Source organism: Sminthopsis crassicaudata, chromosome X, assembly GCF_048593235.1.
Source record: "Sminthopsis crassicaudata isolate SCR6 chromosome X, ASM4859323v1, whole genome shotgun sequence".
Taxonomy (NCBI): Eukaryota; Metazoa; Chordata; class Mammalia; order Dasyuromorphia; family Dasyuridae; genus Sminthopsis; species Sminthopsis crassicaudata.
The window spans coordinates 55,750,220-55,774,865 of NC_133623.1; the positions used below are offsets into that span (position 1 = coordinate 55,750,220).

Sequence of the window (24,646 nt, forward strand, 5' to 3'; positions counted from 1 at the left end):
ACACACATTGGTGTGCAATAGGTGACCTCCTAGGGCCCTCCCGGCTCTCAGGTAATGCAAAGTCAGACTCTCTGACTACATGTGGTAGAAAGAGAGTGGAGAAAATGTCCCCGGGCATGCTAGCAGCAGAAGGCAGAAGAGAATGAATCCTATTTCCTCACCCTCAGTCCGCTGCTCAGAATGCTCAGACTTAGCCAAAGCTGTCAGTTGTGGAAAACTGTTGGTGGGCCTGTTCCCGTGGACAAAACAACTCTGCTGCTAAGCTCCCAGCTTCTCTGGTCCTTGCTTTTAATGAGCTACCCTTCAAATAGTGCTTAGGCCCAAGTAATCAACAAAAGCAAATGGATGTAACTTCCCTAGCTTAGAGCCTAATTTTCCTCACCAAAGATTTTAATCAGAAGACAATGTTGTAAATTACATCTTATTTCAGCAATTTAATTTTCAGCCTGTTTGGGGGGTTTATTTGCACCCAAGTTCTATGCTTGAGATTAATGCTCTTGCCTGAAGTGTCAAATGATTATTGGAAATTTGACAAAGAAGACAAAAGACAAAGAAGCAGAGAGAAGACAGGAAGCAAGCCATGATTGCAGGCTGGAGGTAATCTGTACGTTGCAATGAGAAGAGCAAGTCTAGAATGAACGAGACCCTAGGAAGCAGCTTGTTCGATACACTGGTCCCCGATTCCATAAAATGTGTACTGCCTCCTTGGGGCTTTCCCCCAGTCTCCTGTGTTGTAGGCTGGGCCTCCAAATGACTACAGGACTCAGCTTTGAATTGTAAGACAGCAAAGATGCCAATTCTCCTGCGCCCGTGATTGCCAGAGTTTCATCGGGCATGTCCATCTAAACCCAGATGGTCTTCCATTGGCCAGTATTAATAGGGTGGAGTTCACATCTTGAGCAAAGAGGATCAACACAAAAATCATTCTAGCTCTCAAAATTGGTGCAGGAGGGGATCTGGGAATGGAAAGAAAACATACAGTCTCTATGGTGGATGCGCACACTTATTGGATTAAGCATATTGGGAACTCATCAAGGAAATTTGCAGCTTAATATCGACTAGCAATATCCGTTATTTAATAGACCCTGGATTGGTGAATGTGTAGACACACAGGGCCAGGTTTCTGGTTAAATAGAACAAAACAACTATGTTGTTCAATCTGAAGGATCCCAGAAGATCATCTTCCCAGGCACATGCCTGCCTTCAGTATCGTTCCATTGTTCCTTAAGGGTCTAAGGTATGTTTTAATTGTGTGTAGAACTTACATTTACCTGAATAACCTACAGAGAAGATAGGACCCTGGTGAGAAAAAAAGAGATAGCAACCTATTGCTTTTAGGTAGGGAAGAAAATAACAGTCCATGAGATGGCAGCCAAACCTCATCTAGAGAGAGAGAGAGAGAGAGAGAGAGAGAGAGAGAGAGAGAGAGAGAGAGAGAGAGAGAGACACCATAAGCAACAGAGCCCTGAACTCAGGAGTCAAGAAAAAAAGGATTCAGACACTTTTAACTGCCCCTCTCCAGCCCACAAGTCTCTTCCTTCATGCTGCCTCTTGGCTGCCGGGAGACTCCTACTTCAGTACCCCCAAAACTGGCTTCCCTCGGCAATATCCAATGGCCTTTCCCCAACTCCTTCCCACCCCTGATCAAAATTACTTGGCTCTGTTTCCCAATTTTTCAGGGCCTTATCTTCCAATGGGCCTGTCATGTGTCCTCATTCAATGTCAGTTTTGTTGTCTATTTTTTCAAAAGAGGGAGGAGTAGATGTAAAAGCACCCACCTCAGAGAATCGGTATGAGCATCAAACGAGTTGTCGAGTGTTTTGAAAACCTTTAATTACTGTATGTACTAGCTATTATTATCCTAGCACTTTCTAAGAAGATATAACAAAAATAATTGAGGGAGAAAACCTGGGGAAGCAGGTCATCTCAAGAGCCTTCCTTTGAAAATGGAGAATTTGCTTGGTAAGTAGATTTCTCAGCCCTATCTGAGATGTAGTGTCAATCAAGAGTGTTACAAATAAAAAAAAAGGCTTTTTATGCCTCTGCTTAACTTATGAAACATATATGGACTCTGGATTACTGTTGTTGATGAAAAATTAGAAGAAGATCCGAGGTCAAAGAGTGCACGAGTACTTCTCGGGAGAAACAGAAGATGTTGAGTGTGTCAATAATGAGGGCAAAATGCAGCCAGATCTGAGGAAGTTTAGAACATTTCAAGCTAATATTTTACAAAGGCAGTTCAATATTGATAAATGTAAAATAATAAGTTTTATGAGGCTTTATCACATACTGTAAGTCAGTGGAGCTCCTCAAATATAAAGAATAAAAAAGTTGAGTTGAAAGACCAGTCCGCATGCATTATTGATGAATGATGAGGGAACTGAATGAGAAGAGCAGGTAGACAGTGTCTTGAATAATGATGACTTTGATGAGGCGTTATCACCCAAATCTGTACACTTCATAAAATAGCAGGAATATTAAAAAGCAGGAGAATCAGAAGGCAGGCCTCCTGTGAAAGAGAAAGAGAAAGAGCCAAGAGAGACACACGACAGAAGAGTCCAGAACACTGATGACTGGGACGAGCTTGTCTGCCTCACAGAATGAAGCTGTATTCCTTTTGCAAACTACGAGAAAATGCTTTCAACTAATGTTCATGAAATAAAAGCCCAGAGGACTGAGTTTGGTGCAAAAAGACCATATCAGGATGACTGTGCAAAAATGTCATAGAGTGGAGAATCTAACCAGTCTTACTGAAAGAAAAGGAAAAACCACTCTGCTCTCCCTTTCCTGCTCCCTTAAGGTGCAGTCTCCTTGTCAATTAGAGATGCTTTGGCACATTGGGAGCCCACTGAGGAACACAGGAGTCTCTAGAAATCATATCAAACCAGTTTTCAGATCCTTTTACTTGGCTAACCCAGCAGCTTCCCAGCCCCACTGGTTCGTGTGATATAAAACCCCTGGGTTGTACAATAGCTTTTATCAGCATGTTCTGTTTTCTTTTTACCAAGTTCATCACAATGCTTCTTTTAAAAGGCTCTCTGAAACCGACGTTCGGGGAGAGAACCTGCTAAAGGCTCTAGACCGAGGTCTTTTCTATTACTTGTAAATGAAAGGGAAGGGTCAGATCATCAATATGCAAGGGGTTTTCACAGCCATGTGTACACAAACATACAGGCACACACACACGTTCTAGTCTTCCAGTTGGTTGAGAACACAAAAAGTAAAGTGCAAGTAGGACAAAGGTGACATATAAATAAATGACTTGATCCTATCATAGGCTGGATGGTAATAAGATGGTAATGCTAGGGAGTACAAAGTCCAGAGAATGGGGGAAATGGGACACTGTTGAGGATTGAGTTGAGATTGGCTTGTTCTCAAACAAGTACTGCCAATTGAACCATTGCTCTCCATTGTCCTGCCCAGAGACAGAATTGTCACACACAAAAACTCATTTCCCACAGTCTCTTCATCTTAGCAATCCAACGTCTATCCATAGGCCTTTGCATTCATAGCAAGCTCTCTAGAAGCACAATACAATCAGACCTAGAGTGCTGATTCCACCAAGTTTTTCCTGCCCCCCTCGGTTTCTGGGGCCTCCCCTTAGCACGTCTCGATTTTATATCCACCTGTATATGTACATGTTTGTTCCCCTGTTAGAGGGCAGCAACTGTTTGGCTTCTGCCTTTGTATCTATTCCCAACACTCATCAGTGCCTGGAACATAGCGCCTGCTTAATAAAATCTTCTTGGCTGATTGATGGACTCTTGTTAGGTATAATAGAGTGATGTTAGAATAACCTGGTGCCATAGAGGAAGCAATTGATGAAATATTATGGGGGGAAATGAAAGGAAGAAGCAGATGATAAGTGTCACAGACCTGATGATACTAACTTAAGGAAGGGAGAGGGGAGAAACATGGCAGTACTGTATAATGATGCTAGCTTACCTTTCTGCACCATTTGCAAGTCCATAGCTTATTGGTGTTTTTTGAAAACAGATGCTAATAAATTCAGGGCAGAGCTTGTTTTCCCAACTCCAGGGAGCTGACCGATTTCTTTGCTTTTCCTGGGATATGGTTATGTGGAAGCTTTTGACTACTGAGCACTTTTGTTAATTTCAGCCATCTGATTCTGTGGCTGCTTCAGGTAAAGCCCCGTGCTAGCCACTAAATGGGGCTATTAGTATGCATGAGACATGGCTCTTGCGCTCACGGAGCTCAGGGTCTGGTAGTATAGGGAGAAAAGGCAGGATCATTAAACAGTATACTACAAAGAGTGCCAAAGTATGTATGAGACTTAAACAAAGCGTGGGGAGAGTTCACAGGAAACTAATCTCTTCTGGCTGGGAAAAATTAAGGTAGACTACATGGAGAAGGGACCGTTCATGGAAGTGTGCATTTTCAGCTTGGAGAGAGAGAGAGAGAGAGAGAGAGAGAGAGAGAGAGAGAGAGAGAGAGAGAGAGAGAGAGAGAGAGACAGAGAGACAGAGAGAGACAGAGAGACAGAGACAGAGAGACAGAGACAGAGAGAGAGACAGAGAAAGAAAGAAAAGGAAAGAAGAGAAAGGTCCCAAATGCCAAGATAGAGTTTTTATTTTGTAGTGAAGGCTTTTCAGTTCTTTTTCAGTCATGTCGGCTCCTCCGTGACCCCATTTAGAGTTTTTATTTTGTAGTAGGCTTTTCAGTTCTTTTTCAGTCATGTCGGCTCCTCTAGCCCATTTTACAGATGAGGAAACCGAGGCAAATAGCATGAAGTAATTTGCCCAGAATCGCATAGCTAGTAAGTGTCTGAGGCCAGATTTTATCTCAAAAAGATGAATCTTCCTGACTCTAGGCCCAATGCTTTAGCCACCTAGACATTAAAGGATTTTGAGCAAGAGGGCCCAGATTAGGAAGTTATCTGTTAGGAAGATTAATCTGATAGAATCCATAGAAAGGGGAAAATATTGAAGAAAGGGATGTCGTAATGAGTTTTGACCCTTACAAGCTTAAGTCAACCATATATTTAACTTTGGAGATCCTGCCTTTTCTTTTTGCTTCTGTTGCTTTCGATAAAAATATTTATTTAAAACCATAAGATGAAATAGTAGTCTACTACATTTCCTATCAATTGTTCACGGAAAAGAAAATGACAGCAGCAGATATCCCCGTGTCCAAAAAGTAACTATAGAGAAGGGTATGTCATCAGCATATCTAGTACCATGCTGGGTATGATCACCCCAAAGATATCACCCCAGAACTCTAACTATGCACACTTTTGCTCTCTTTGTAATATATTGTTTAATGGTCCTGTTTTATATACACCTATACAAATATGAAAATTTAGATTGTAGAATTGATCCAGATTTTCCCTAATATGTGGACACACATTCACTCATATTGGGCTTTTGTCTTGTTGCAGACGTGCCTGTGTGATTCGAGGTCAGGTTGTGGCTGTGGATGGAACACCTCTGGTTGGGGTGAACGTTAGCTTCTTGGGCCACAGCGATTATGGATATACTATCAGCCGACAAGATGGAAGGTAAGAAGATGGTTTTTGTCCTCGTTGTTCCTGATTCGTTGGGCCCTAATCCTGCCTTGGTTAAGACAGAAGCTCTGAAGCAGGGCATCATTAGAGGCAATGGGCTCATCCGGTCCTGCTTGTTGCTCTGTACCTTGGGCATCCTCCCAAGCTCTGCGTTTGGGAAGATCAGTTAACTCCTGTGCTTGATATCCTGTGCCTCAGCCCAAGCTCAAAGAATGTATATAGATATGTAATTAATTATATATCTATATATAGACATAATTAATTACATTAATCCTATACATTAATTAATTATATATCTCTCTAATTAACTAATTAGGAGTTCTCTATTAAAAAAAAAAAAACTAGCTTGAGCCCCAAGTAGATGGAGCAAAGGCCATGTTCATTTTCTACCCTATTTTCCCTTCTCCATTCCCTCTGTGTCAAGGTTCCCAGCCAAATTCCTCTGTCAGCCTTAGGATGATGTGTTATAAGCAAATTAAGAATCTTATATTCTTTTCCCCGTTACCTTCTATACATCTGTCTACATTCAGTGCAAATGGCAGGAAAGTGTAGCCCATGACAGTAGTTTGACTCTTTCTACATAGCAAATGGCAAACATTTCAAAAATAAAAATAAAAAATAGTTTAATTAAAGATTGTGTGGTTGTTGAAGTGCCCAAAATATTTCTGCCAAAAATAAAAGATTGCACCATCTGAAAATAGCTAAAACAACTTAATCAGTTTGATTTGGTTTTTTCCAATCTTTGTCTCATGATTTTATAATTGCTGCCCTAGATTGATGCCATCCAAGAATGACCAAAATCACCCCCAAGCTAATTTCCAAGGAGATCCCAAGGTCCTTAAAAGCCAGAACAGAGAGGTCACTTACTCTCCATATGGAAGGGTCCAAAGCTGTAGACATTTTATTGACGTTTAGATATACATAATAAAATTTTGGTCTAAAATATTTGAATCAATGGCCCCATGTAGAGACAGCCTCAGAGCCCTTGCGCACAACCCTGGGAGCCAGATCCCCAAGGCAGGATGGCTGGGTGGTCCCCTCACAAAAATCTATTCCCCCATCCAGCACTTGGAATGCTCACCAAACTGAACCTGGGCCTAACTCAGAATTGTCTAGATCAAAAAAAAAAAAAAAAAAAGACTCCAAGGAAACATCATTAACATAACCATCAACCGTATCTATTCCAGAGTGATTAAGCCCCTCCTGTGTTCAATGAGAGGTATTAGGGTGGAAAGTTTAGATAAGATATGGCCCCCTACCTTCTAGGACTTTTTTCTAGCCATGGGGACAAAACTCCATTGAAGGTTATACACAACACTGCATGATAAGTGAATTAGAGCCACAGAACAAAGCTCCATAAAGGGATCAAGCAGCATAAAACCCGAGAGATCCTAAGGCAAGAAAGCAAACTTCTACCATGGAGATGTGGTGGAGATGTGGTGGGATGGGACTCAAGGCTGGCTGGCCTATGGCTCTGGAAGGTTGAGCTCTATGGAAAAGAAGCAACATACAAAAAAGTTGGAGTGGATGTTTTGAGAATGTTCAGTACGTAAAATATTAAACAAAGAGCACTGTAAGTAAAGGGCAAGTCATGGAGTCTCAAAGACCTGGGCTCTCATGTCTTGCCTTCAGTGCATACTCTATATAAACAGAGGACAAATCACTTAACTTCTCAATATTTCGGGGCAACTCTGTAAGACTTTAAGTTATAGATGAGTAGCTAATATACATCTGTGAAGGAAATTTCCATACTGGGAATTCCCACACACAGATGAACTCAATGTAGCCACTTAAAATACTTAAACAGGGATATCCAAGAACCAGAATAAGTTATATAAGAGACAATTTGGTCGATGCTCATAAAGGCAGAAATTGCCAATAAATCATATATATATGGAAATGGTAGTGATGAGGTCAGGAAAAGGATCGTTAACCCGACATGTTATTGTAGGAATCAAAAGAAATATATAAGTTCTTGATTTCACTTAAGGATTATTTCAATCCGTCAAAAGGTAGAGAAACTAACAAATGAAAATTCTGTTCTGGATCTGATTTAAATTCACAAGAAGGAAATGGTCTCCCAGGAAGAAATGTTGGTCATCTTGGCAGGGAAGTGACTACTCTTTAGAATTGCTAGTAATGAGATCTGTGAAAATAGTCTGAGAGGTCCCTAGATTTGGGGACAGGACAAGGCTCAGAGAAAATCTCATTGTCTAATGTTCTACAAGGGGAATCAGTCTAAGCAGGTTGGGAAGTTCTCAAGAAGAAAACTGTGAAGAAACAGAGAAACAGTTCTGATGATGATGAAAAAGGGAGATGTTGTGCACAAGGATCTCACTTTCAATACTAAAAGATATAAACAAAGGAGAATTCAAGGAATATGGAAGAAAGAGAAGTTGCATGGGACAGTTTTCTTCACAACATCTCAAATAAAGGGTCCCCATATGAAGCAAACTCAGCAATAATGGGAGGATGTTTGAAAGAAGCTTCCACAAAATAATTCTTATGGAAGAAAAACTAAAGATAAACTTGCTAATCTGGTAGCACTTCTCCCCTTCCTCTTCTCCTGGTTCCCTTTTCTTGACATTTTTTCAATTGTATCTCTTTTCAGATTACAGTTTTAGGCACAGAATTTTGGAGTGAACTCCTAGCACTGTGTCCCTCCTCCTAGGTCAAGTTAAAGTTCCTATTGTCCCTAAACATCTACCCTTGTTTCCAACCAGCCCAGAAACGCCCAAATCCACCACAGACTGAGTAGCTCAGTACTAAAGGAGGTCCTTTCAAAGGGATATGGAGCCTGGGGGGACACTGAGGAAAAGAGAAGAAACCAGAAGCGTAGGATGCTTAAAACTATTTTATGTACCTGTCATTAGAAGTAATAGACAGCAGAAGTGAAAGGAAGAGGAAGAGACTCAATTATAAGGGCTTCCCACAATGCCTTCAAACACACATACATGAGTGCATAGGAGGACCATTTCTCCAAACTCTTTTTGACTGAGATCAGCCTAGGAGCTAAAGAAAATCATTATCAAGAGCATGAAGTCCAAAAGAATGGAAAAGGTGAAATTAAAGACTTTCCTTGTAGTAAGTGATGTACCAAATCCTCACCCTCACATTTTTGTAGCCTACAGCCTCAGCAATACAAAAGAATAGCAAAAAAAAGAGGGCAAAGCCTTGGAGAGGGTCACTAGAGCACTGAGCATCACAGAGAGAAAGAATGGGCCATAGCAAGTCCATTTCAAGCAAAGATATGATAGAAAGATTGGTGGACTAATTTTTTAAAAAAACAAATGAAGTGAATAAATGTTTTAAGTCATTGGACCATATACCTTACCACAAGGCAAAGTAAAGCAGAACTTAATTAAAGATTAATTAATTTTTTAAAATTCTAAAATTGTTCAGAAGAGCAATAAAAGAATTAAGTGACAAAATCGGACATGAGGATAGAAATTAGAGCTCTTAAGGAAAAAGTATCACTAACTCTAACCATAGCCTAAGGAATTTAGAACAAAAAAGAGGAACACACTGAAAAGCAGTAGATTCTTTAAAGAAGGAGAAACACCAAGCTGGAAATGCAAAACAATGTAAAAACAAAAGAGAAAATAATAGAAAATTTTTAAAGATTTGAAGAATGAGAGCTCTAAAACAAGAATATTGATCTTAAAGGTAAAATGCAGAATCCTCCTGAAAAAAAAATCATGAAAATAGAAACTGGACTATTATACAGAAAGAAATAATATAGATAAAATTTCCAGCAATATTGGAAACAAATGGCAAAGTAAAGCCTGAGAAAATCCATAGAATGCCAATAAAAAGAAACCAAGTTTAATTCAAGAAGAAACATTATAGTCAAACTTGAGATTTCACAACTTCAAAACAAATTATGCAGACAGCAAGGGGGGAAAACCTTTACATTAGAAAGAGAAACAATCATAGAGATTTGGAATTACTAAACTTCAATATACATTTTCCTATTCTTTTCCCTGGTTAGACTACATGTGGATTATCATGTTCAGTTCTGGGTATATTTTAGAAAAGACATTGAAAGAATCCAAAAGAAGATAGTGCCATATAATCGTGCCATATAATCAGCTGAAGGAATTTGAGATGTTTAGCCTAAAGAACAGGTGACTAATGTGTATAGACATGATAGTTTATGATTAAACTTAATCTGATTGGCTAAGAAGGTCAGGACTAGGAGGAACGTGTTTGGAGAAACTACAGAAAGACAGATTCCAGTTTGGAAAACTTTCTAACATTTAGAACTATTCAAAAGTTGAAGAGATGGCCACAGGAGGTAGATAGTAGCTTCCGCTATGCTAGGAATAGGTCCCCTTTTGACAGAAGACTGACCTCTTGTTTGGGAATATGTTGTAGAGCGGAAATATCAGAAATTCTGCCTTGAATACGCAACACTCCAAGTTTGGCCCAAACCAGATTAAGATGTAATTAGGAAATATTTAACAAGATAAATAAAAATACAATAAAACATAGATAATGTTAACATGTGATTTCCTAAGTCGATACCTACCTGGTGGAATCCTTATTCAGCGACTTTTGTATCTATTTCAGTTTGCCATCACCGATGTAGAGATGATGATGGCTTTCTGAGGGAGATTCCTTCCAAAGCAGAGATGCTATCATGCTATGAAGGACGACAAGGGGATTTAGAGCTACTTAAGAAAACAAACTACTTTTGTGAATTCTACTGTATAAATTTGTTTATATGGAAGTTCTCTTTCTAATTACAGAGGAACCATCTCGTCATTAAAACAGGCCCAGATTTAGTGATAGTTAGGCTGCATGTCTCTATGTACTCCAAAGCACTAATATGGTATTTCCTTTCAAAGAACCTCTAATTGGACTTCTCCATTGACTCAGACTGGCCTTTTCTTTCAATTAGTATAAATAATAAGGATTTCCTGTAGCTCAGTTCCAAGTGCATTTTATATTGAACCAGCTTCTCCTTTACCCGGTGTTTTCAGCCACATGCCAAGAATTGAGACATTGATATGAGCACAGCCACCTCTTTGAATAGAGTATGCCATGTGGGATCTTGGGCTTCCTGTGGAGGTCTGATAAACCCTTAGCTTTTTTATTTATTTATTTTTTTTTAAAATTCACTTTTATTTTATTTTCATTTTCAAATTATCTTCCTTTTCCCATCCCTCCCCCAACTATTGAGAAGGCAAAAAATACAAAACCCATTATAAATATGAAGTCATGCAAAACAAATTTCCCCATTAGCCTTATTGGGGGAGGAGGAAAAAACTGAAAGGGAAACCTTCAGTTTTCCTTAAAAGACCTGGTGTGCAGAAGGTCTCAGTGAAGGGAATCGTAGTAAGTGAAGGAAGAGAACCCTGCTGTATTTTGACATTGTACCTCCAAAAAGTCCTAGAATTTCTGTTTCTAGATTACACAGGGCACTAAATTAGGAATAATGTGTTTGTCATTTAAAAATGAGAGACGAGTCCATTCCTCTACAGCAGTCCCTGTGGAAATCAGATGTATACATATGACAGAGACTAGGCCCAGGCAGCCTGCTGAATCTCCCCTCTAGTTATAGCTTTCCCCTTAGGCTCCAGAAAGTGTGTGCTAAATATAAACAAGATTTTCCCTTTGTCATGTTTGGGGCATATGGTGACTGTGTGACAATAAGCCCCAGTTTATCGGCTCCTCGGATTAAGTACATTTGAGAAGTAGGAAATCAGGCCTGAGGGAGATGAAGACCAGGATTAATATTTGAAGAGCTTAGATTGTCACCAGGATTATATAGTCAGAAGTGTATTAAAGACTCCCCCACCCCCCCAAAAAAAATATGTACCTGTATACATATATGTGCGTGTATGCATGTATGTGTCTGTCTCACTGCTTGAAATTCCCAGTATATTCTATGAGTTACCTTCTTTCAGACGGACTTATTGCAGTCATTTAACCAATTCTGAATCTACCAAACTGTATTATTATACAGCCTCCACGCCTGTAACATGTCCACGATTATAGTGTAGTCCCATTGCTACGTCCATTGAATTTATAGCTCTGAGCTCCCATTTCATTGAATCTTCTTTGGTCAATGACAAAATTTGATCATGTAGCATACTTAATAAAAGAGCTCTGCTTAAACCAGAGCACAAAAGTGTTCCATCAAGCAGTCAAAACTTTTATCAACTGTTTCCCCAAACTATGGCCTCCAATCCTCCAGGGATTGAAAGGTTAAGTCTCTTTCCTGTTTGTATTTTTTCATCTGATACTGTAATAAAGGGAATGATAAGGGAGAATTAAAGTCTTTCCCATGAAACATAATCCTTGAGAGCCACAGCGTTCTGAAGGGATGACTTCTAACAGTACAGGAGCTATGGAGCATTGCAGAGATTTTTTTTCCCCAGTGGCAGGTGGGAGAGAGGTGGGAAGGAGCCAGTAGGGAGCTCACTGCCACTGACTATTTCATTGTCCTTTCTTAGGAGCCACACTAAGTAAGATTCCTCCCACTCTCTCTTTGCCATTTCCCTTCTTTGTCTTGATCTCCTGCTTCTGTAGCTTCTTTGCAAGAATTTCACACCTGTTTCTTTTTATAATTTCCTTTCCGAATCTATCCCCAGGCACCTGTGGGCTCTGCAGAGGGCCTTTTGGGTAAGAAGCCAGAGAAAATTTATCAATGCTTTGCCAAGCTCTAAGTAAACTATAGCTACAGAATTTCCCTAAACTACCAGTCTGGTAATCCTGTGAAAAAAGCAAATAAGATTAGGCTGGATACCTTCAGAAAATCACACGGTGCATTTAATGAGCCCAAGAATTTTCCTGAAGCAGGGATCCCTCTTTTTAACCTTAATAGCTCCTATGACCACAAGTTAAGGGCTACCACAGTATCAGAGGATCACAGAACTAGAAGCCACCTATCCAGCTTCTTCATTTTATAGAGGAGGAAACTGAAGCCCGAGGATGATACATCCAAGGTCACATAGGCATTGTCAAAAGCCAAATTTTAACTCCATTTCCCTGCCTCTGGAACTAGAGCTTTTTCAACTGTCACACTGCTTCTAAAGAGTTAAAGTGGGCAGCGGAGCCAAGATGGCAGAGTAAAGGCAGGGACTCACCTAAGCTCTCCTCCAAACCCTTCCAAATACTTTTAAATGATGACTCTAAACACAGTTTAGAGCATCAGAACTCATAAAAATATGGGGTGGAACAATTTCCCAGGCGAAGAAAATTGGGAAGGTCAGCAGGAGGGGTCTGTTGCACCAGAGTGTGTCTGGAGTACAATAGTAACACAGGCTGCACCAGCACAGCCCGGGCCCTGACAAAGAGCAGACCTTGGGCCCTCTTAATCAGCCAGCAGTGTCAGGAATCTCCAGACCTCTCAGCCCACAGATGCCAAAGACAACTTGGAAAGTTGCCAGGAAAGGTTTGTCGCACTAGGGTGTGAGGGGAGCCCCTGAAGTGGAGTGGGATTTGGGAGCCACTGAATCAACAGCAGTAGTAAGTACCAGTACTGGGGCAGCAGTGGTGGTAGCAATGACTTCTGGAGATCTCATCCCACGGGTAAGGAGGCTGGCTGAATGGCTGATAAGAAGATTACAGGGGCCTCTTTGTTGGCATTGAGGCAAGACTCTGTTGCTTTGCTCATACTCAGATCTGTGTAGTAGTGCTAGCCCACAGTACAGATCCCCAGAAGGATCTCTGAAAACAGCTGTACAAAACCTCTGAAGGTTGCCACATTTCACCCTCCACCCTGGAAGCAAAGTCTTACTTTTACAAAGAATTAAATGTAGAGTCATAGGCTAGGAAAATGAGTAAACAACAGAAAAAGTTTCTGACCATACAAAATTACTGTGGTGACAAGAAAGATCAAAACACACACTCAGAAAAAGACAACAAAGTCAAAGTTCCTACATCTAAAACCTCCAAAAAAAATATGAATTGGATTCAAGCCATGAAGGGCTCAAATGTTTTTTTGAAAATCAAGTAAGAGAGGTAGAGGAAAAATTGGGAAGAGAAATAAGAGTTATACAAAAAGAAATACAAAAAACTTACGAGGTGAAGAATGCCTTGAAAAGCAAAATTAGCTAAATGAGAAAAGAGGTACAAAAGCTCACAGAGGAAAACAATTCCTTAAAAATTAGAATTGAGTGAAATGGAAGCTAATGACTTTATGAGAAATCAAGAAACAATAAAACAAAATCAAAAGCATGAAAAAATATAAAACTATATGAAATATTTCATTGGAAAAACAAGTGACTTGGAAAATATGCTCAGGAGAGATAATGTAAAAGTTATTGATCTATCTAAAAATCATGATCAGAAAAAGGGCTTATACATCATCTTTCAAGAAATTACCAAGGAAAAGTGCCCAGATATCATAGAACCAGAGGGCAAAATAGAATTGGAAAGAATCCACCAATCACCTCCTGAAAGAGATCCCAAAATAAAAACTCCCAGGAATATTATAGCCAAATTCTGGAACTCCCAGGTCAAGGAGAAAATATTTCAAGCATCCAAAAAGAAACAATTCAAGTATAGTGGAGCCACAATCAAGATAACATAAGATCTGGCAGCTTCTATGTTAAAGGATCAGAGGGCTTTAGAATATGATATTCTGGAGAACAATGGAACTAGGATTATACTAAGAATCATTTACCCAACAAAACTAAATGTCATCCTTCAGGGGAAAAGGTGAACATTCATTGAAATAGAGGATTTTCAAGCATTCATGATCAAACTGACCACGAACTGACCAAAACTGAATAGAAAATTTGATTTTCAAATACAGGACTCAGGAGAAGCATAAGGAGGTAATCAAGGAAGGGCAAGCTTCTTAAGGGACTTAACAAGGTTTAATCTGTTTACATTCCTACATGGGAAGATGATAATTATAACTCATGAGAAATTTCTCATTATGATGACAGTTTGAAGGAGTATATATAGACAGAGGGCACAGGTTTGAGTTGAATTTGAATGGATTATACCTAAAAAATAAAAAAATCAAAGGGTGAAAGAAGAGTGTACTGGTGAAAGGAAAGGGAGATGTAAATTATCTGTCATAAAAGAGACAAGAAAAATCCTTTTTTTTTTTTTTCACTTTAAGGGGAAAAAGGGGTAGAGGGAATGAATGTACCTTAGTCTCCTCAGAGCTGGTTCAAAAAGAAAATAGCATACACACTCAATATGGATACAGAAATCTATATTACCCTGTGGGACAATAGGAGAGGGAAGGAGTTTGAGAAGGGGGAAAAGTGATAGAAGGGAGGGCATATTGGGGGAGGGGTGGTCAGAAGCAAAATACTTTTGAGGAGGGAAAGGGTAAAAGGAGAGAGATGACAGAATAGAGGAGAAATACAATTAACAATAGTAATTAGGAAAAGAATTTTGAAGCAAGTTTCTCTGATGAAGGCCTCACTTCTCAAATGTATAGAGAAGAGAGTCAAATTTATTTTTTAAAATGAGCTATTCCATAATTGATAAATGATCAAAAGATATGAACGGGCTATAAAATCAGGTGTATTCTTTAACTTAACAATAGTAGCCCCTCCTTTCAAATGATTGAAACAAAAACCTTTAAATGGCCTTACCTCACCACCCTATTGTAGCCCAGCATAGCCAGATCATTTTGTTTTCAGGTTTCAGTGATGATGATGATAATATATCCAAGCACAGAGAGCTAAATCAGTGGAGGTTTATGGTCTAGAATCAAAGTTTTTGAGTAACCCATTATTTCTAATCTCAACTTATATTTTTAGTATAGCTCCAAAATTCATTTATTCTCTATTCCTCATTTCCCCTTCTTATTTTAGACTTTTAGATTCTAGATTATTTTAGATTGCTACTGAATTTAAAAGTTTTTCACTAGAACATTATCATGCTGTTACAATTATGTGACTGAAACACCAGGAAAAGTCTAATGCTAGCTTTCCTCTTTAAATCTGAAAGATTTCTCCATCAAAGTGTGATCTGTATGCCCATAATCAGTACCATATGGAAAAATTGGTATTATGTCCTTAATTCCTTGTCAAGGATTTTTATCAGAGATGTCTTTTATAGAAGATTTTTTAAAATCCAAGGTATTACATACTAACATGTGCTATATGACATAAGCTATTAGATGTTGCTAGTTATAATACATTTGTGTTGTGTTGTATGCTTTTGAAAGTAATTTCATATTCATTATCTCAAAGGCATGGACTCAAGGACATAAATAAAACTGATGGACTAATGTTATCTAGTGTAAATGAACTAAAGTTTGAGTTTGTACTACGTTTGTATCCCTAAAATCATTTTCCCTTCCTTATACTCAACTGAAGAGCATGGGGAATGGTACTGTAAATTTAGCTGTTTATTATTCACAAGGTATATCACTTTAATATAAATAACCCAAAGCAAGAGATTATGCTCAAATATTTTGCATGTCTCTTTATAGCAGATTCGCCTTATAATATCTACTTTTTAGCCTTAAGTTAAACAGACTTGGAAGGGTTGTGGGAAGATAGGTATAGGAACATAATATTGGTGGATTATAGCCATTTTGGATGATAGTTTGGAGATACATAAAAAATATGCCTAAACTGTTCGTACCCTTTGACTCCATAATCATGCTGCTAAACACATGCTCCAAGGTGGTCAAACTCAGAGACCAAGGTTTTACATATAGCAGAATTTTCATGGCAGCCCATTTTGTGTTAGCAAAGACCTGGAAACCAATGAGTTTTATCCTCAACCGTTTGGGAAATGGCTGGCTATGTGTTTGTGTATTTTGGTATGTATGTGGTGTATGAATGGAATGGAATAATATTGCATAATAAGCAATGGGGGATATGAGGAATTCAGGAAAACGTGGGAAGATTTGTGTGAAAATCAGATGGAAATCAATAGAACATGAAGAACAATACCCAGTGACTTCAGTGATGTAAATAGAGAGTCACAAAAGAGAAGCTGAACTTTGAGTAATGGAAACACCAATAAAGGTCCCAAAATAGATAATGAAACATATTCCTACCTTACAGCAGAAAGACCAAGGGCTCTGGGAACAGAATATTGTATACTCATTTATATTGGTTGTTGATGATAAACTGTTTTTCTTTTTCACAAGAGAAGGTTCATTTCTTGGGAGAAAAGACAAGATTGTATTTCCAAAAATGACTGATGCAGAAATAAAAGAGTATCCCCCAAAAATGAGAGAAAGGAATGAAAAGCATTTTACTTTCCATCAATTGGTCTTAGTTATTATTTTGACAATTTTTGACAGATTTTTTTTTTATTTTCCCCATTTTAGCTTTGATCTTGTGGCCATTGGCGGGATTTCAGTCACGTTGGTCTTTGACCGATCACCATTCTTATCTGAGAAAAGGACCCTCTGGTTGCCTTGGAACCAATTTATAGTAGTGGAGAAGGTGACCATGCAGAGAGCTACTGCACCTTCTCCATCCTGTGACATCTCTGGCTTGATGAGTCCAAACCCAATTGTGCTCCCCTCTCCTCTCACATCATTTGGAGGGTCCTGCCCTGAGAGGGGTACTGTTGTTCCAGAGCTCCAGGTAGGCAAATTGACTGATGGGTTACGAAAACCAGATTGAATTGACAGTCACGATAATGGGAGGGAGGGAAGCTGTGACTTTTGCCTGTGCGCCGATCATATAGTATCTTATCTTTTTATATATGAAAATGAAAATGATGCTTTATCCTCATCTCCACGTAATTAATGTCTCTGAAAACAGAGAGTAAGGGCTCAATTTTCAAGCCTCTGCCCATGGGGGAGAGAAAAGCCTCCTGACCCATATATGGGAATCATTAGCCTGCAAAGCCATCATCTCACTCTCTAAGCTCACCAGATATAGATCTGTAATAACATAATCTGGTTAGTGCAGAGTGAGATAAATATAGGTTTGTGATAATGTATTTAGGGTTTCTAGGTGGCACTGCGCCTGACAGAGTTCTGGGTCTTAAGGAATCAGGTAGTGTCATCTTCCCGAGTTCAAATTGGGTCTCAGACAATTCCTGGCTGTGTGACCTGGACAAATCACTTGATCCTGTTTGCCTCAGTTTCCTCATCTGTAAAATGAACTGGAGAAGGAAATGGCAATTATCCCAGTGTCTTTGTCAAGAAAACCCCAAATAGTGTCACAGAGAGTTGGACAGGCCTGAAATGATTGAACAGCAACAGCAGCAGCAATAATATAGTCTATTAGTCTATAAACATGGCCACTTTGTGGCTCTGAAATTGAAATCCCTTCAGAAATCAAATTCAGAGCCTAGGCCTCCACTGTCTCTCTATTACTCAAAAGATTGGGCCTGTCAGCTAACCTAGCAATAAGTTATGTTCAGGCTCTTAATGATTTTAAAACCTACTTGACTTTTGAACTTTTCTATTTACCTGTCATTGAAACTCCTAGAGAGTTTAGAAAAGAACAGTCCTTAAATTGCCAGACTAATTCCTTCTCAAAATAAGACAAAACTGACACAGTTCTTGCCCTCAAGAAACTTAAATTCTGTTGAAATTTCAGTCAATCAACAAACATTTAAGCACCAGCTGTGTGCCAGGAACTGTTCTAAATGTTGGAAATTGCAAAAAGAAGCAAAAGACTACTCTCGAGAAGATTATAGGGGAAAGAGCATTCAAACGAATATTCAAAGAAAAACATGCACAAAATAACTAGGAAGTAATTTACAAAGGGAAAGCAAACAAAACAAAACAAAACCTAAGAGGGCCTGGGACAGGCTTCCAATAATATATGGGATTTTAGCAGAGACTAAGAGGAAGCCAGGAAGATCAGTAGGCTAAGCTGAGTATGAAGAATAGCCAGAGAAAATGCTTTGCTTTGTTGGACAGAGAATCCTTTCTGTTGATTGGGAAAGACTACGTACAGTAGGTTTTCCATCCAGATTAACGTCTCTACCTACTAGTTAGCAAATGTTCAGAGGAATCAGCCCACACATCTCCATCCCTGGTTTTCCAGTTGCTTTCTCTTAGAAAGCCAGGAAAGAAAGAGCAAGATGGCATTTGATAACTACATTGAGTAACAGCTTCACTTGCTTTACCGATATCATCTAGAAGTTTGGATCTCATTTTTAAAAGAAGACTTGCTCAGTTAATCCTAGGATAGCACGTTGCTGTAAAAAAAAAAATGTCATGTTCTTGTTCACCACTGTCCTACTGCTACCATCTGAGAGGGATCAGATAGCTGCTTAATGAGCAGGAAAGACAGATGGGTAGTCAGCAGGTCCGAGAGGGGAACACCAGCCCTAGGGAACAACAGAGTGACCAGGAATTCCCTGGCAAGAGGAAGTGTCATATGTTGGACTCCAAGTCCTGGCAAACATATATCACTTCTCTAACAATTCACAGTCTGTGTGTGCTGCTTCAAAAATGGAAGGATAGAAGAATAAGTTGTCCAAGAAATACATGAAAAAGAGGACTAAAATAAACACACTGGCCATCCTTACCGTAAATCAGATCATTTATCACCAGGGGCTATTTCTCTGACATCTTTTGCAAGATGGACATCAGGCTACCTAGGATTTGACCTTAACACCCAATTTCCATCATTTACTTCCTATTTTTCCTTTCCAATAGTAAAATCAGGGAGCCCCAAGGACTCAGGGGACATTCGACCACAGCATTCAAGGTTAATGCCCAAATGCCTTTGCCAAGGCATTATTTGCTTCCCACGGGTGCCATCTTATGACAATTCATTCCCAGAATTTGGTGCTTCTGAACACAGTGAGATGTGAGGATACAGTTTCATGAAAAATATGTAGTTCAAGGCAGACAAACTTCCCAGAAACCATGAAGATAAAGTGTAGAGTAGCTGTGATCCTCAGTAGATGTCACTGAATGGGCTTGCTTCCTGGGTCTTTGCTTCTGGAGGGCTTAGCCTAAATAAGGATTATGGAAATGGATTTGCAATCTGTGTCTTAGAACAGAACAAAATTTTTTGTGTGGGGGGGAAATACATGTGAACACATGTACACGTGTGAATTTGTGTGTATGTGTAATTGTGTAATCGAGAGATTTCTTAAGGGGACCTGGAGCACAGAATTTCTCCACATGTAGTATGTGAGTTTTTCTACTTCCTACCAAGCAGTTGTGGGGAAGATGCTTGGAAAATAGGCTTTGTTCTTGGGTTGATGACCAGAGGAAATGATTCTTCCTCATTTCCAGATCTGATCCCACATTAGAAGGTAAGTTCATAATAACATGTCTCACTAAAATTCTCAATCAGTTAGCAAGCGTGTATTAAGCACCTACTATCTACATAGTACTTTGTTAGTTGCTGGGTATAAAAAATAGTCAGTCTGCCCCAAGCTTAGATTCTCCATAGAAATGGCCATAGAAAAGATGTGTGATCGTCATCGCTACCTGTGCTGCCCACCTAACAGAAACCTGCCTATCACTTCTCTCACAGGTTGTACAGGAGGAGATCCCCATCCCTTCCAGTTTTGTGAAACTGAGTTACCTGAGCAGCCGAACCCCAGGCTACAAAACCCTGCTCCGAATTCTGCTGACCCACTCGGCTGTCCCCATGGGGATGATCAGGGTGCACCTCACTGTCACGGTGGAAGGTCGTCTGTTGCAGAAATGGTTTCCTGCTGCGATCAATCTTGTCTACACGTTTGCCTGGAACAAAACCGATATCTATGGGCAGAAGGTTTCAGGCCTGGCAGAGGCAGTAGGTAGGTAAATTACAGTGTTCACTTGTCTTGATGAATTAATTTGTATTTACACCGATTATGATTCCCAGGTACTTAAAGGGTTCGGGTTTATAGGCTAGATTTCTTTTTAAGGACTGTGCTTAAACCCAAATCACTCTGGCTCTCATTGATTGACCAAGAGTGGGTCCTACTCCATGTCCCACTTGGTTATTTTTGGGCCCTGGTTGGCTCAGAGTGAACGTAAATAGCAGTTGTTTCTGTTTGGGCCAGAAATCCTGAAGGTCTTCCCCTCCTGGATTGATTGTTTTGGGCTAGGTAAAAGAGGCCATTCTCTGCCTCATTCTTATATAGTCTTAATCAGTGATTGGGCATATCCTCAGTCAAACTGAGACTTGGTAAAGACTTAGCTTGAAAGGCCAAGATCTGTTACATCTCGTGTCATCTCTGGTATTCTTGAACTATATCTTGCCCCTAAATCCAGATGGCTCTGGAGGGGAAAGTGGGGCAGATGACCTTGCCCAGCCTCCCTCACTTAAATCCAATTTACCTGTAAGTCATGGAATCACCTTCCTGATGTCTTTGGTCCCCTTTTGAGAACGGGAGGACAAACAACAAAGGATTGGTGCCAATTGTGGTTTCATTCCTCAGGTCAAATTCAAGTCCCCTTTTCAGTCAGTAAACGATGATTAAGCGCCAAATATGTTCCGGGCACTGTTCTATGAAAGAGACATACCAAAAAGGGGGCAAAAAGCAGTCTCTACCCTCAAGGAGCTCACAATCTAAAGGGAGAGACAAGCTGTAAACAAATATATACAACGAATTTATGTACCGGATGGGCGGGAAATAATTAACAGATAAAAATGATAAGTTTCTGTAAGTTAACTGATTGATTGACTAATATTGATTTCTGGGAAACGTGGGATGTTTAGTTGGGACTTCAAGGTAGCTGGGGAGGCTAGTAGATGAAATGGAAGGAAAGCCTTCCAAACATTGAGGAAAGCAAGAGAAAATGCCCAGAGAATTTGGAATCTCTTGTTGGTAGGCCAGCCAGGAGGCCAGTGTCACTTGGTAAAAGAGTATGTGTGGAAGAGGAGGCCAGTTTATGAAACAGATCCCTTTGCATTTGATACTGGCATCAATAGCAAACCACTGTAGTTTATTGAGTAAGAGGAGGTAACTTTAGGAAAAGTGTTTTGGTAACTGAGTGGAGGATGAGTTGGAGAAGGGAGGGCCTAAAGACAGGCAAAACAATTAGGAGGCTACCGCAGCAATGGGCCAGGTGAAAAATAGCATGTTAAGATCGGCAAGGTCTTTTTTGCTCATAACAAGTCTGGGAGGCAGATAGTGGACATTCAGCTTTCTTCATTTTCACAGATGAAGAAACTGAGGCTCTGAGAAGTTGAGTAACTTGCCTGTGGTCACACAGCTAGTTATTGCTTAATTTGAATCCAGGCCAAGTCTAGTGCTCTTAATAGGACTTTCAGAGTGATTGAGTGATCAGTTAATCGATGAACATTTATTAAGTGCTTACTGCATATGCTTAGCACTTGGGATACCAAAAGAGGCGGGAAAACAGTCCTTGCTCTCAAATCTTTCAATTTAATTGGGGAGACAGCAAGCAAACAGATATATGGAGAGCAAGCTATATACAGGATAAATAGGAAATGATTGAGAGAGGGAAGGCACTGGCATTTGGAAGGGTTGGGGAAGGCTTCCTGTAGAAGGCGAGATTTTAGTTGCGATTTCAAGGAAGCCAAGGAGATCAATAAGTGGAGCTGAGGAGGGAGAGTATTGCAAGCAAGGAGGATGGTCAGAGAAAATACCCAGACTCAAGCGATGGAAGTCTTGTCCCTGGGTCAGCCTGGAAGCCGGCATCATTAGATCAAAGAGTATATGCATGTCAAAGGGGGATCTTGAATGTCAAATGGAGTGTTTTGTGTTTGCTCCTGGTGGCAATAAGGGGCCAATGCTACTTACTAAGTAGGAGGTGACATGATCGAACATACGCTTTAGGAAAATCACTTGAGTGGCTGATTGCAAGATGGATTGGAGTGAGGAGAGACTTGAGGTGAAAAAGGCCATGAAAGAGTGGAGATGATCATGGAATAGAATCAGGAAGTGATGTGACTTTGTAAAGAATCAAGCTCTAAATTCAGCCTTTGATTTTTTTCATTTATGAAGTGAGAGGGGTTGGACTAGATGAAGTCTGAGGTTCCTTCCATCCCAAGAACCAAGATCCTGTGATTCTGTAGAGATCCCCTGGAGATTCCATGATTATGTATTGATTCCCTGAAGATCCTCTGAGAAATCCCCTTGAGATCCTGTGATTCTCTGGGGATCCCTTAAAGAAAAATCTATGAGTCCCTGGAGATCCCCTGGAAATCCTTTGATTCCTTGGAGATTCTCAAAAGGGCCTGTGATTCCCTGGGGGCTCCCTACCCAAGCTTACCATCTGTCTATCACTGAACTGAAGAGTTCATGGTGAGCTATTATTATGACAGAAGTTATATGAGGCCATCTCCAAGACCCCTTCCATCAGTGCAATGTTCATAGTCTCTGGAGTTAGAGTAAATGAATTCCAATCCCATTTCAGAGGCCTGCTTTCTGTATTACCACTTCAAAAGGTCTCTGTGAGTCTTGGTTTCTGCAGCTAGATGGCAGTATAGTATATAGAGCACTAGTCTTGAAATCAGGAGGACCCGAGTTCAAATCCAGCCTCAGACACAACATTTCCTAGCTGTGTGGCCCCGGGCAAGTCACTTAATTCCAATTGCCTTGCCAAATAAATAAATGATAAAATGAAGGGCCTTTGAGGACCTTTGTAGCTCTGGGTCTACGATCTTAGTTGTGACCCTGAACAAGTTCTTTCCCTCACCGTAAAATGAAAGGTTAGACTTGATAGCCTCTGAGGTCTCTTCCATTTTGAGACTTACAATCATAGCAATTAGAACTAGAAGCACTATTATTTGGCAGATTGTTGGACTTCGTTCTAGAAAAGGAGCTAAGTGACGTCCTTATGTCAGGGTCAAAGTAAAGAGTCTGACAGTGGCTGATCGGAACAATATAAGCTCGAAAGGATCTCCAAAAGATTGGGCATAGTCTCTGTGACTATTTGAAGTGGAAATGGCTCTAAGTTTGCACATCTCATGTTTCTTTTGAGCTGCTGTAATTCTGCTACACTCTCGGGACACAGATTCTTCTTTGCTGAAGGCACGCCCATGCTGGGAAGTGCTGGACCTTGCCCTTGCCATGTCTCACAATGAGTTCCAAAGTTCTTCAGAAAGACTTTAACGTTATATTACTTCTTCTGACTTTCTTGTGAACGCTTGCCTTGAGTTCTCTATAAAATAGTATTTTAGGTAATACTTAGTTTTGACATTCAGATAATGTGACCAGCCCAACAGAGTTGTATTCTCTGCAGTAGAGTTTGATTGCTGGACAGTTCCATAGAAGACCTCAGCTTCCAGTATCTTATTCTGTCAGATGATCTTCAGAATCTTCCTAAGACAATTCAAGTGGAAGCGATTGATTCAGTTTCCTGGCATGGCGCTGGTAAACTGTCCAGGCAAATGGCTCTGTAGACCTTCACTCTGGTAGTCAGTCTAATACTTCTCCTCTCCCACACTTCCCACATTTTCCTTCGGAGCCTCAACACTTTGCTTTGGCAATGTGTACATCAACCTTATCATCAAAGTGAGCATCCCTGGAAAATATAGTGCCAAGGTAAGTGAATTCATCCTCAGCATTCAAAATCTTTCCACTTGCTGAAATCAGTGGTTCCACATATGGATGACATATTGCTGGCTTGTGGAGAACCTCTCCTTCCTTGGTGTTGTCAGGGCAAAATTATCGTACTCTGCTGTACCTCAGCCTCGGAGGTAGTATTGCATATACGGTCATCTGCAAACAGAAAGTCACACGCAAACTCTCCTTCCACTTCAGTCTTGGCTTGGAGCCTTTTCAAGTTAAATAGTTCCCTCTCAGTGCAGTAGCTGAGCTCGATGCTCTTTTGGTCCTCAGCAAAGGCATCTGACCACCTTGCTGAAAACATCATGTTAAAGAGTATGGGAGCAAGCACACTCCCCCGCTTCATGTCATTGGTGACTGAGAAAACTCGAGAGCATCATCCATTATCCAAAACCCAAGCAAGCGTGCTATTGTGGAAATGACATACGATACTGATGAACTTCTCCAAGCGACAACATTTTGCCATAATCCTCCATAAGACTTTACAACTGTGAAAGTATCAGAGGCCTTACTTAGATCAATGCAAGTTGTACACCGACCTCCGTTCTGCTCCTTGCATTTCTCCTGGAGTTGTCAGGCAGGGAGCACCACATCATTGTTCCTCGACCCTTTCTGAAGTCACACCGACTCTCAGGTAGATGCAGTCTATTTTTATTAGGGAAAACTAGTGAGAATCTTGCCAACAATTAAAAGAGAGCCCTCCCATCTCTGACTATCACAGAACAATCTATTTCC

The 24,646-nt window shown here is 40.2% G+C and overlaps 1 protein-coding gene across 10 annotated transcripts in view; it reads left to right on the forward strand.

Moving 5' to 3' along the window:
• TENM1 (teneurin transmembrane protein 1) overlaps positions 1 to 24,646 on the forward strand; it is a 3,105,198-nt gene that overhangs the window by 2,985,872 nt on the left and 94,680 nt on the right. For all 10 annotated transcript variants that reach the window (XM_074277949.1, XM_074277947.1, XM_074277946.1 and 7 more), the window contains 3 exons: positions 5,399 to 5,518; positions 16,788 to 17,049; positions 19,918 to 20,185. In XM_074277949.1, the coding sequence (XP_074134050.1) occupies positions 5,399 to 5,518; positions 16,788 to 17,049; positions 19,918 to 20,185 (650 nt within the window). The remainder of the gene's footprint in view (positions 1 to 5,398; positions 5,519 to 16,787; positions 17,050 to 19,917; positions 20,186 to 24,646) is intronic.